This window comes from Alternaria hordeiaustralica, assembly GCF_023758085.1.
Source record: "Alternaria hordeiaustralica strain BMP 2776 chromosome Unknown scaffold_22, whole genome shotgun sequence".
In the NCBI taxonomy this organism is placed as follows: Eukaryota; Fungi; Ascomycota; class Dothideomycetes; order Pleosporales; family Pleosporaceae; genus Alternaria; species Alternaria hordeiaustralica.
In genome coordinates, this window is record NW_026056794.1 from 169883 (window position 1) to 182193 (window position 12311).

At 52.6% G+C, this 12311-nt stretch overlaps 2 protein-coding genes across 2 annotated transcripts; one reads left to right on the forward strand and one right to left on the reverse strand.

Moving 5' to 3' along the window:
* Positions 1–1422: 1422 nt before the first annotated feature.
* On the reverse strand, positions 1423–9442 carry J4E84_008525 (uncharacterized protein; the record flags this gene model as incomplete). Its single annotated transcript, XM_049391096.1, has 2 exons — positions 1423–3924; positions 3980–9442. The coding sequence occupies 2 exons, from the start codon at positions 9440–9442 to the stop codon at positions 1423–1425; spliced, it is 7965 nt and encodes a 2654-aa protein (XP_049241128.1).
* Positions 9443–9753: 311 nt separating this feature from the next.
* J4E84_008526 (uncharacterized protein) lies at positions 9754–11427 on the forward strand (the record flags this gene model as incomplete). The annotated part of the gene is made up of 2 exons (XM_049391097.1): positions 9754–9767; positions 9816–11427. 2 exons carry the CDS (start codon positions 9754–9756, stop codon positions 11425–11427), a joined length of 1626 nt encoding a protein of 541 aa, XP_049241129.1.
* Positions 11428–12311: the final 884 nt, after the last annotated feature.

Here is a 12311-nt window from a genome sequence, read left to right on the forward strand (position 1 = left end):
CCAAGAAGTTGTCTTCAACACTCAAGCTCTAAATGCGTTGTCCATCGAACGGGGAGAAGCGTCCCATGGCCACTTCAACAACGAGAGCGATATACCATTGAGATTCATCGGTAGCCTGGGACGTACTTTCTCTGGGACAATTGATCGTGTCTCTAGCACGATCGATCATAAAGAGTATACCTTAAAAACCATTGGAAGACCTCTGCACATACCCAGGAATAACCATAATGCTATACGATATTTCGAAATGGAACTCCGCATCATGAAACGTATATGGGAAGGTCACCACCACATTGTCAATCTTGTAGCAAGTAAGGATATTTGTCCACCATTATCATTCGTCAAGTAGACTGATTGTTCTTGAACAGGTTACACCAGTCCCGAGTCACTGGCCATGATTATGTCTCCTGTAGCAGATCAGTTCCTTTCGAAACGTCTCGATAATTCAGAAACTGATGAAGAACGGTGGCGCTTACGCCCACATTTTGGCTGTCTGATCTCTGCGCTAAGGTAAGCGTATTGTTCAACCGTATTCGTTATGTTGGAAAGCACTACTGATCACATGCAACTTATAGCTTCCTCCACAAAAGCAGAATTTGGCACAACGACATAAAGCCTGATAATATAATGGTGCGGGGTCATGATGTATTCATCACCCATTTTGAATCCTGTTCCGACTGGTCCGACAGGTCCGACAGCGATGGCAACGAGACTGAGGGACGGCCTGATTCGCTCACACGAGCCTATGCAGCACCAGAAGTAATAGCGTGGGAGAAACGAGACTCGTCTTTAGACATCTGGTCGCTAGGTTGCGTGTATCTGGAGATGTGGACAGTGCTGAGAGGAGGAAGTATGAATGATCTGGAAGCATGCGCGGTCGAGGAAACGGGCTACAGTTCACCAGACATCGATTTTGAGGCTTGGATCGCACGCATGGAAGCACTTCCCGGCCCACCGTCGGACAACTTACCGAGCGAATGGATACGACAAATGTTACAACGCGACCGCAAGCTGCGACCGACGGCTGATGCTCTCCTTAGTATCGTTCGAGACGCCAGTACGAAATTCGACGCAGAACACATGTTCATTGGAGAATGTTGCCTTCGATGGGGATAACAGCGCTGAACGTGACGCATCAAGTACTGCAGACGCCTAGCAGGACGGTTGAAGACAGGATGCAAGACACAGGCTGCATACTGCTGAGCTGTAAGGCCAACGGCAGGCGCTTCACTAGGCTGTCGCTATCGCAGCAGATCCAGAAAAATACACAAGAGAAGGGGTGTTGTAATGAAGGGTATCACATGTCATTCACAATCTAACATCACCATCAACTATGCTGTCCATGTCTCATGCAATGCTGAACTTTTCTTTGCCCCATTTCCCATCCCAAAAACGCCATGAAAATGCACACATGCCATCACACTACCACCCCTGCCTCCTCCCCTTCTCCCCAGCACTCCTCGCCTTCTTATTAACCCTCTTAACATCATGCCTCCTCCTCTTCTCCTTCATCACCTTCTCAGGATCCAAAACAGCATCCACCTTCCTCTTGCGCCTCCTCTCCTCCCTCCTTTCCCTAACGCCGCGCTGCACTTCAGCCATAACATTAAGGTACTCTTGCGTACCCAGCCGTTTCTGCAACGTATTCATGACTTCGCGCGCCTTATCCGATAGCGCTTTGTATGGGTCTGTAGGCGGGTTGTTGTTGGAAGTGGGAGCGAGCGCGGCACTTGCTTTGGGGAACGTGGCGTCGGTGGATGTTAGGGTGGAGAGTGTGGTTAGGAGGTGGGGGAGGGATGATGAGAGAGGTTCGAGAGGGAATTTTGCGGCGATGGTGTCGAAGAGGGACATTATGGTTGTTTTGGCGTTCATGGTGGATTTGTCTTTGCGGACGATGCCTGAGAGGCGGATCATGAGGCGGTGGATGGCTGTTGGTGGGGTTTCTTCCGCTCTCTCCGTCTTCTTCGTTTCGGGTGGAGGTGAAAAGCCACTGAAGTCGTCTTCGTCGTCTACAGCTGATGCGGCGCCGTTTGTGGGGGCGGCGACTTCTCCTGCCTCTTCCTCGTCGTCGGTTTTCTGCCAGTGCCACTTTGCGTTGTTGACGGCGAGGCAGCGCGCGAGGAAAGCAATGTTCTTTACGCTTTGCATACAGAGTTGTTCTGAGACCTCGGGGTTGAGCAGGTTCCTCAGGAAGGCGTTGCAGAGCTGCGTCATGCTCTGCTCTGCTAGTTGCAGACCCCCTGACCCCTCCAGAGGCAGAGCGCCAAGTCCAGTGTCCTTGTTCGATACACCAAGATGGGCAAAGTATGTACCCAACAGCTCCGCAGCCTTGAGCTTAACCCATAAGTGTGGGTAGGTTGCGCTAGCTTGCACTGCGGTCCATAGGCTATCCTTGTTCGGTGCAAACATAGTGTCGGTGTACTTCTTGCAGATCTTGGAGAGCAAGGTGAGAGAGTAGTACAACAACTCCCAGTCGTCTTCGTCGCGTCGTGTCAGGCACTCATCGATCGTTGCGTCCAGCCGGTCAAGAACGTATGCCACCTCCTTTGGTTCTTCCTCTTCCTCCAATGCTTCGAAGTAGAACCCGAAACACTGGATACCAAGACGCTTCAGGCCAACATTATCGTCCTGCTCCAACCAGCTCTTGAGGTCAGCCGCAAAACTTTGTAATCGCTTGTCGCTGGCATGTTGGAACAGTCTCTTGATGAGCAAGCTGGCCATTTCTCGGCACTTGCTTGAGTCGTCATTCGCAACAGTGTTGATCAACGGGAGGAACATGATACCGTGGTACTCGTACTGAGCCTTCTCGGGGAAGCGAGGTAACGCCTTTCCAATGATGAGGTCGAGCGCCTCCATGACTGACTGCCTGCCTTCTATGTGCTCGTACCGAAGGTTCTTGAGGAGGAACTCAATCTGCTTCTTGAAGCGCTTCTCGCTCTGTGTGTACGAGGTCAAGAATTGGAAGTAGTGCGAACGGGCGATGTCGCGCGCGGATTTTGTCTGGTTGGTGATCATCATTTCCGCCACCCTGTCCATGGCTTCGTACATCTCAGGAACATCAATGTGACGGTTCATGACAGCCTTGAGGAAACCAAAAGTGACACCTGATCGATCTGGCTCGTCCAGATCAGGAATCATGCGCTTGAGGAGATGACCGACATCTCTTTCCTTGATCGGCACGTTTGGTCGCTCGCGTAGCACCGCTGAGACTAGCTTCAATGAGGCTTGCGCAAGCTCCGTGTTGGACGACAGTGCGCCCTTGATGGCGCGCATCGCTTCGTCGATGTACACGGGACAGTTGGTGTCCAGCTCTGTCATTGGTACCTTGATGATGGTGGAGAGAAGGCGCACAGCCGAGACCTGAACTTCTTCTTGTCCTTGCACCATAGCATCGCCAATGATCGGAAGGAAGCCAGCCAAGTTCTGGGGAGTTTGGAGGTCTTCGTGTTTGCGGAGCACAGTCCGAAGAATATCCATGCCGAAGCGGATCATCTTGAATAAATAAGAGTTGGTGCTAAGTCTCGCGCCAGACTTGGCCGCTCCACGGTTGTTGATCAGATAACGCTTGTTCTTGGGGTCGATCTTGGCCTTCTTCTCGGTGGTCGTGGTTGCAGCGTAAGCCTCCTGGATGAGCTCATAGCAGAATACCAAGATATCCCTGTTGTTCACCGTGGGGTTCTGAAGAACACCGAGTCCGATGCGTCGCAAAAGCTCGTCGATCTTTTGAACCATCCTTGCATTGAGCTTCTCGATCAGAAGAGACCTGATTGGAAGCACGAGCTTGATGATATGCGCAGGGGTGGCACACCGTGCTACGATGTCCATGGAGTCGAAAGATTTGCTGCTCTTCACCTCCTTCATCTTAGATATATATTCTTCAGCATCCTTCTCCTGGCCTGCAGCGCCGAAAGTGTCGTCCATGATCTAGATACTACGTTAGTTTGTTCTCAAAGTGGATACATTCCTTTAGGATACTTACAACATCGACTAGCTCCACCAAACAGTAATCAAGATCACCTGGGTTCGTTTGGTCGGCGAGCTTGACCAGAATGGTATGCAAAGTGAACGACAGAACGTGGAGCTGGTAACCGCGTTGAAGCGCAGTCCGCAAAGCCTTCAGGATGAAGCCCACGTAGCCAGGACCCAGTATCGTAGCGATATCACTGAGGGTGTTTCTCGACATGTCGCGTGCTTCTTGCGCGCGGCTCTTCAAGATGTAGCAGATATCCAGAAGAACGCCCGGTAAGCGTGTCTCGATCTCGAGCGGCGGCAGAATCAAAAGAATCTTGGCAATCGCGGTTGCAATCGGCACTCGTAAACTGACGGTAGCCTCGTCCTTCTTGTGTAGGAAGTTGGTCAAGTCGGGCAGGAAGTTGCTGATTAGGTCGGTGCTAAGTTTGTCCTGTTGTGGGAGCGTCTTGGCCAAAGTCGATAAGGGCTGGTCAATTTCCATAGCGTCCCCAGCTTCCTCGGTCTCGGATGCGCCTTGAGAGGAGAGCTTAGCAATGTAACCTTTGGCACGTCCTGCTTGGTTCAAACCGTCCATGAGACCTGCGATCAATCGGATGATAGGCTTTTGCAGGTCTTCCTTGCTTGTCAGGTAGCCGATGTAGCGTTTGAGTAGGGAACGGAACTGCGGCCACTCAAGGCTCTCGGTCAAAGATGTGAGTGTCTTGATCGTCTCTCCCAGAAGGCTGTCTGCAGCCTCGTCGTCACCCTTGTTGAAGACGAAGTGCTCGAGGAGTGGTATCAGGATGTGATAGATGTTGGTACCTCGCAGGTGGAACGCGTGGGTGGCCAGACGGCGCAAGGCTCGCAGTCGTCGATGACCCTGGATGTGCAAAATGTTGCCAAAGAACGATGCCTCGTCATCTTCTGAGAGGAGGACATGCAGATCGGCTACGGGAGTCCAGTCTGAATGTGTCTTGACCAGATGTTCCAGGACGGCAAGGTATTCGACCCGCACAAGCTCCGAGTTCTCCCGCATACCATTCTGAATCCCAGGTAGGACTGCAGATGACACATATTCCTTGAACTGTTCGCTCGACGCGACCTCGCTGAAACGACGTAGAGATAGTGATGCATTGACTCGAATGCTGAGCTCGTCGTTATCCTTGATGAGATACAGCATGTTGTAAACTAGAGGCTTCCACTGTGTGAGCGTGTATGATCGATAGCTTTCTTCGTTTATGGCATTGAAAGCTTGCGAGCGGCGTTCAAAGTCTGGTTCATCGAGCCGTCCAGTAGCGAATGAATTCAGATCATGGCACAGCTTTGCGATTACTGTGAGATCGCCGTTGGTGTCGGAGAGATCCTGGAGAACATCGCAAAGCAAGCTTCGGGCTGTTCGATCCTGAACGAAACTGAACATAGGAGAGATGGCATCGTAGGTTGTGTCAAAGAGCTCAACCAAACTCTGGCTATCACATCGCTGGATAAATTCATGAAGGATCTTGAGTAAGCCAAGCTTAGTACGTGGGTTGACGCGCTTTGAAGGCTGGCGAAGCAAGAAAGTTGCGATTTCGATCATGCTTCGGGATTCCGTGGCACCGACTACATGAGGCGCTAGGTCTGCCACCGTTTGTACACCGGCTTCGAGCACTTCTTTACCGGGGCTTTGGCGAAGTAGTTGACCAACTCGGTGGAGTATCGCAGTTGAGTATGGCTGGATGATATCGGTATGGATACGATTCCTGAGGAGTTTCGACTCTGTCGTCGGTGTCTCATCTTCTTCGGTGACAAGAGAAACGATGCTTCGAACGATGTCGTTCAAGACAAAGCACTTGACCTCGTCCTTAGCCGATGGTACCTCCAGGCAGTCGATGATCTTGTGCAGAATGGCAGGGTTGAGTTCTACCAAGAACGGAGCTGTCCGGCTTGATTTAGACCATGCCGCGAACAATCGGAGTAGACCTGAGACGGACTGGGCTGTCTCAATGGGCAGCTGCTCGAGCCTGGGCTCGACCATCTCCTTGACTAGAACACCTGCGTACGGTTTCCAGTCAAAGTCCGGACAGTTTTCAAACAGCCTACCCAGAATCTGCAGCGCCCGCTGCCGGATAGTCTTCAGTAAGGAGGTCTTTGTCGCTCGACCTTCGTCATCTTCGCTTTCGCTTGGTCTTGACAGTTCTCGCGATGCCTTGATGGCTGAGTATAGAATGGGATCCACGACGATTCCGGCAAAGGGCGCGAATGTAGTTGCAAACGTACTCAACAAGTCATCAAGTAGGTTCAACATTCCCACCTGCTTTCGCGGGTCTACAAGCTCTTTCTGCAGCAGCTCTTCATCGACCGCGGAGTCTTTGAGAATTGAGATGCGACCTAAAGGCCCGAACGCGATCTGCAAGAATTGGCGTATAGCGTCATCTCCGAATCTGGTCTTCAGGCCGACAAAAACGGCCTTCCTCTTCGACTCCAGACCTCGCTTGCCAGCTATGACTTTTCCGTATAAGAGTCGCAGAACAATCGGAAGCACTTGATCGACGTCGGTATCCTGCAGCTTTCCTTCGCTGAGGAAGATGGGTAGCTCGTCACGGAATCGCTCATCATCAAGCAAGTTGAGCAGTTGTTCTTGGTGTTTGACAATGACTGGATCTTTCCACGTGAGAAGTGCCTTCAGAGCGGCTTTCTGGATCTCGATGTCTCCGTTTCCTAGTAAAGCAAGCAGAGCTTCGCGAACCTCGTCCGTACGGTACAGGACCTTGGGGTTATTGAACTTGGCGAAGATTGAGAGCATTGCTTTCTGGTCTTTTCTTGACCAGCGATCCTGCAGAATGGCATCCGTATCTTGTTCGGGATTGGGCGCATCTTCAGGCTCCGGTGTGGCCTGGGTCAGTGCCCAGTTTAGCAGCACGGGGACAAGAAGGCGAGAACGCTTCTCCGCGATGTGTGGCAGGGAATCCAATACTCGGAGAGCTTGTGTCCTGCTGAAAGGATTGTGGAAAGGTACTTCGGCATGGTTGTCCTTGAATAAAGTCTCCAGCTGTTCCTCAGTACTGTCAGCCTGTGACTGTACATTGGCCACACGCTCTTGCAGCTCCATGAGGTTGGTGCACTCGAAGTCTGTGGCGTAGGGTCGCTGTGTGGATTCCGGTTGAGATGCGTTCGTGAAACTTTCGCTGGCATCGGAAGCACTCAGCCATTCAAAAACATGTTGGGTGACGAAACCCTCGCCCTCTTTTGTCTGGCAAATGGCCTTCAAAGCTGCGCAACTGTCGTTCCAGACCGAAGCTAGTTTGACGTGTAGCAATCCTAGACAGAAAGCGGGTATGGCCTCCCCTATCCATTCATTAGAACATACACCTGGGTACAGTTTCGCGATTTGCCCTATGCGCATCGCAATGGATCTCTGAGTCTCTAGATTCAGTGGTGTCTGCTCGATCAGCATCGCGGTATGCAGTATGTCCTGATGTTCCTGGCTCTGCCCTGCAATGATCTTCAAGACTTGTATAGCTGTGAATCTTAGGTCATGTGATAGAGACCCCAAGCAGTGCATTAGTGTTCGCTTCAGGGGTTCCATGTGAGAGCCGGTAATGTCGACTTTGGTGTTTTCCCGCTCCAATAAGCGCAGGAACGCGCGCCAGAAAGCTAGAGAATGGCCATATACAGGAGATGCTTGACACAACGCAGGCCATAAACTTGTCGTCAAGTCATCACTGTCGCCTTTACTGATGAGGGCCTGAAACCCGTTGCCGGTGGCAAATATGTCTACAGTTTGTCGGGGCTTTGCGCTGTCGGTGTCTAAGGCGTTCTTGAGTAGCTCTGCAAGGTCGGTCATTATTCCGTGGGTCTTATCGTTTCCTAGACGCAGCGTATCTACAGCGAATAGCAAAGCATTGCAGTAAAATGTTTCGTAATCTGAATCGACATCGCCGCGTACAGACTCAAGAAGCTTGTCGAACGGTTCATGTACGATCACTTGCCATTGATCAGAAGCCTGTAGATCGACTTTCGCCAGCGCGCTGTTGTCGTTGTTGTCGCGCTTGTAGTAAAGTCGAGGGAGAATAGCGCAAAATTGTGATCCGTGCTCGTGTGCCTTCTGCGCGATGAACCTCTTGAAATAAGGAAGTAGCAACGTCCTGAATCTCTCCACCCCTAGGTCAGCAAAGAGATTGCAGAAGGGTAAGAAGTATGATTCCCAGGGGCCGCGGGTAAGCCCTTCGAGCAACTTTCCGTATGGTGTCGCTGCGCCAAGAGGACAGTATTGGAACACAACAGAGACGACCGACAAGAGCTCCCACGCATCAACGGAATCGAGAGTGGATGATTCCTTGGTTGAGTCCAGCAAATGACTGACCAAGCTCAGCACGGGTTGCCAATCATCGACACGATCACCTTGTCGCACACCACAAGCGACTAGCAGCAGACGAGACGAAAGGCCCATGTAACGCGTGTCGGAAGATGTCTTGTCGATCTGTGCGAGGATCACTTCGAGGAGGGGCGCGAAGTTTTCTGCGTCGGTATGATGGATAGCAGCGGTGATGACGCCAGTCACCACGGGCTCCAGAGGTGGGATCCGGAGTTGGACGTGCTCTTCGTTGTATGTCTCTGCTAGGAGCTCCTGTAGTATGGCCGTCGCGCTGGAGTGGAATCCGCGCTGTACGCCCTTGAGCGAGTCGGTCAACAGGTACATGAGACCCTGCTGGAACGCGTAGTCCTTGCCCGACTCTTGCTGGTCCTTCAGCTGGTCCGATATGTGCTTGATGATCGTCCTGAGAGGCATCTTGTCGCGGTGGTAGCCGGCACCGGCTTTGCGGACGAGGAAGCTGAGCGATTCGGCAGCGAAACGGGAGACGAAGGCTTTCTGGCGCTCTTTGCCCAGCAGAGGCGACATGAGATCGAAGACCGGGCGCAGGTTGGGGACTAAGAGGCGCGAGAGGTACTTGAACAGCCATGCAAGACAGCCAAAAGCCCACTCTATCACCTCTACATCAGCATGTGTAGCTGCCAGATGCGACACCGTCTTGACTGCCTTTTCAAAGTACTTCTCGAACCTCTCGCCCATGTCGTGTGCCAGATGCGCCGTGAGACTGAGCAGCGGTTCCTGGCTGAACTTCTCGCCCTTTTCGATGTATTCTACGAGCAGCTCGAATATGCGGTCGCTGTGGTGGAGGACCTGGGGGAGGCTGTCGCATAGTGGCGCGACCTTGCGGGCGAAGGTGGTGAAGCCCTCGGACATGTTGAGCTCCCGCCACTCATTGAACGAGTCGCGGAAGTAGGAGAAGGTGGACTCGAGTTCGGCATCGTCGAGGAAGGTGCTGCGACCGCGGCGGATGGGTTCGATCTTGAGCTGGGCAATGCGCTGGGTGAAGCCTTTGAAGACATGGTTGCGCGTCGATTCGGTTCCGCCCTTGACTCGCTTCTGGGGGCGCGCTGATTTGGCGACCTTAGATTTGGGCTTTGCAGCCGGCTTCGCGGTTTGGCCTCTCGACATGGCGGCCATGGTGTGGTGGAGTGGTGTGAGGGCTGGCGTGGTTGCACCTTCTTCACTCGATGATGCTCCACTAGAATTTCCTGGCGCTAACAAAAAAGCTGGACCCTGGCACCACCGAGGCCTCCGACGCGCCAATCACCCATACTCAACACCACGCGTCGCCAACATCAACGTATCAAAACAATCGCAACAGGCTACAGCAGCTGCAGGAAATAACGCGACTATATCAAGTTTGTCAGGTAGCCAAGGTGCGCCTTTCATCGTCGCCACTTTTACTACCACCTCGACGACCAGCTGCTTTCCTAGCTGCGTCATCAGCAATGGCCTCCAAAATGTAAGTGAAATGCGCTATCATGATATTTGGCTGTTCTAACATGTGCAGCGTTGTCGTTGGCGCTGTGAACGGCCAATTCAAGACTGTCTTCCAGAAGCTGGGCGCTCTACACGCGAAGAACAACTTCGCTTTCGCCATTGTCGCAGGCGATCTCTTCGCAGGGTCAGTCGAAGCTGAGGGCACAGACGCAGCCGATGTGCAGGCGCTCATTGATGGCAACATCGACATACCATTGCCGACGTACTTTGCTCTTGGCAACAATCCCCTCCCACCAGCAGTCGTCCAGAAATTGGAATCATCAAGTGACGAGCTATGCCACAACCTCTTCTTCCTCGGCAAGCGGACGACTATGAAGACATCGGAAGGCATTCGCATCGTTTCCCTAGGTGGACAGCTTGACCCCAACATTGTCGCCGGCCAATCTAAAGACAAGTACCCGCCCTTCTACAGCGAGACGGATGCGAAGGTATTACGAGGTGCAACCACAGCAGATATCCTCATCACCAACGAGTGGCCAGAGGGCATTCAGAAGCGTTCCAAAGTCGAGTTCAATCCTGAAGTAAAACCGACAGCGCAACAGTGTATCGCCGACCTGGACGTAATACTCAAGCCCAAATACCACTTCTCCACATCGGGCGGCAACTTCTACGAGCGAGAACCATTCTTCCATGCGCCTAGCGACGAAACCGACAACCTCTACCCTGTGACCCGATTCATCAGTCTGGCTTCGTTTGGCAACCCAAACAAGCAGAAATGGATATACGCCTTCTCTCTCGAGCCATCGGCCAGCCATCCAGTCTCGCCGCCAGCTGGCTCTACTGCTTGCCCTGTGACACTCTCTGAGAAGAAGCGAGTCGCACCGGAGCATCGCGAACAGCATCTTGTCTACGATGATGGGAACCGCGGCCGGAGAGGTAACAAGAGGCGCAAGGGCGAATCCCGAGGGCCCATCACAGCCTCAGAGTGTTTCTTTTGTTTGGCAAACGAGAACATCGCAACACATCTAGTGACTTCAATCGGCGAGAACTCTTACCTGACTACGGCCAAGGGTCCCCTCCCAACCTCGCATACATACCCAAAACTCGGCTTCCCCAGCCACATGCTCATCATCCCCTTCACACATCAGCCAACGCTTGGCTCCATGGAAGAGGAGGAACGACACGCAACATACGCAGAGATGCAACGCTACCGACGCGCCATGAACAGCATGCTCAAGTCTGTCGCGGATACCGAATACGGCTCCGTCACATGGGAAGCCAGTAAATCGAGCTTACCACATACCCATTGGCAATATCTCCCAGTGAGCGCGGACCTCATCAGCAAAGGGCTTGTTGAAGCTGCTTTCAAGGCCCTAGCAGAGAATCTACACTGGCCGAAGTTTGAGAAGGAAGATGTTGGAGACGGATTCGAAGAAACGAGCGACTTCTTCAGAGTCCTGGTATGGAACCCAAAAGATGACCCTGAAAAGCAGACAAGCTACGTCATGCGATTCGATGAGAAGATCCGTTTCCACAACCAGTTCGGACGCGAGGTATTGGCAAAACTGTTGAGGCTCGACAACCGCGTTGACTGGAAGAACTGCGGGCAAACACAGGCCCAGGAAGAGCAGGATGTTGAGAAGTTCAAAGAAGCGTTCAAGGATTTCGATTTCGCTGCTTGATACCCTTAGTAACTGGCTTGCACATTCTACCCTTAAACCCAGAACCGACCACACAGGCACCCATCGACCATTCCGCCTACGAGTACGAGCCATCCAAGAGGAGGAGAGAAGACTCTGGCTATATCCTGCCTACCAACTTGGGCTCTGACCCCCCGCCTCTGCCATCGTACCCAAATAGCATGAATTTGTACGCATAAGTCTCGATTAACATGACAATGACGGATATAGACACCGGGGTACATCTGAGCGTTTTACGGCCTTTGTGATAGTAATGTGGTTCTCACGTAACCTCCACTTCGGGATCGACTCATGAGCCAAGTCTCCAAGGCCCGACGTCGCTGCGAACATACTCGAAACGGCAGTTCTGACAGGAAGGTGTCCAACACAGCACTAAAGATTGGCATACCAAGCCCCGGTCTCGCCAGGCTTATTCCCGAGCCGCCGAGATGTCTCATGCTCGTCGACACTCTTTACGCAACTTTCATTGTATCGAACAGCTTTCACTTCGCAGCATCAGCTTGAGAATCCAAACTCGTGTTTTCCAGGTTTTACGCCATTCAGACAGCACTTCACCATTCTGGGCTTGGCACTTCCTCTTGAGGCTAACGGCTTTCTTCTTCCAGCCAAGACCGACGCTTGGCCTCACGTGTCGGCTGAGACAGGCTAGCGTCTGGCTCTTCTCGGCGTTTCGGGTACGGAGGGCAGCTGCACCCGGCGTCGAAGAACAGCCGTGCCCACTCTCGCTGGAAAATCTGCCGAGCCCCGCTGAAACTCATTTCCCAACTTCGCGACTGCTCAAGAGGCCGGGCTCCGGAAGGCGCTCGCTCCGTGGCGCAGTCGAAAAAACGTTGCAGCGTAAAAGAACACCGTGCCCAGGCCGTGGC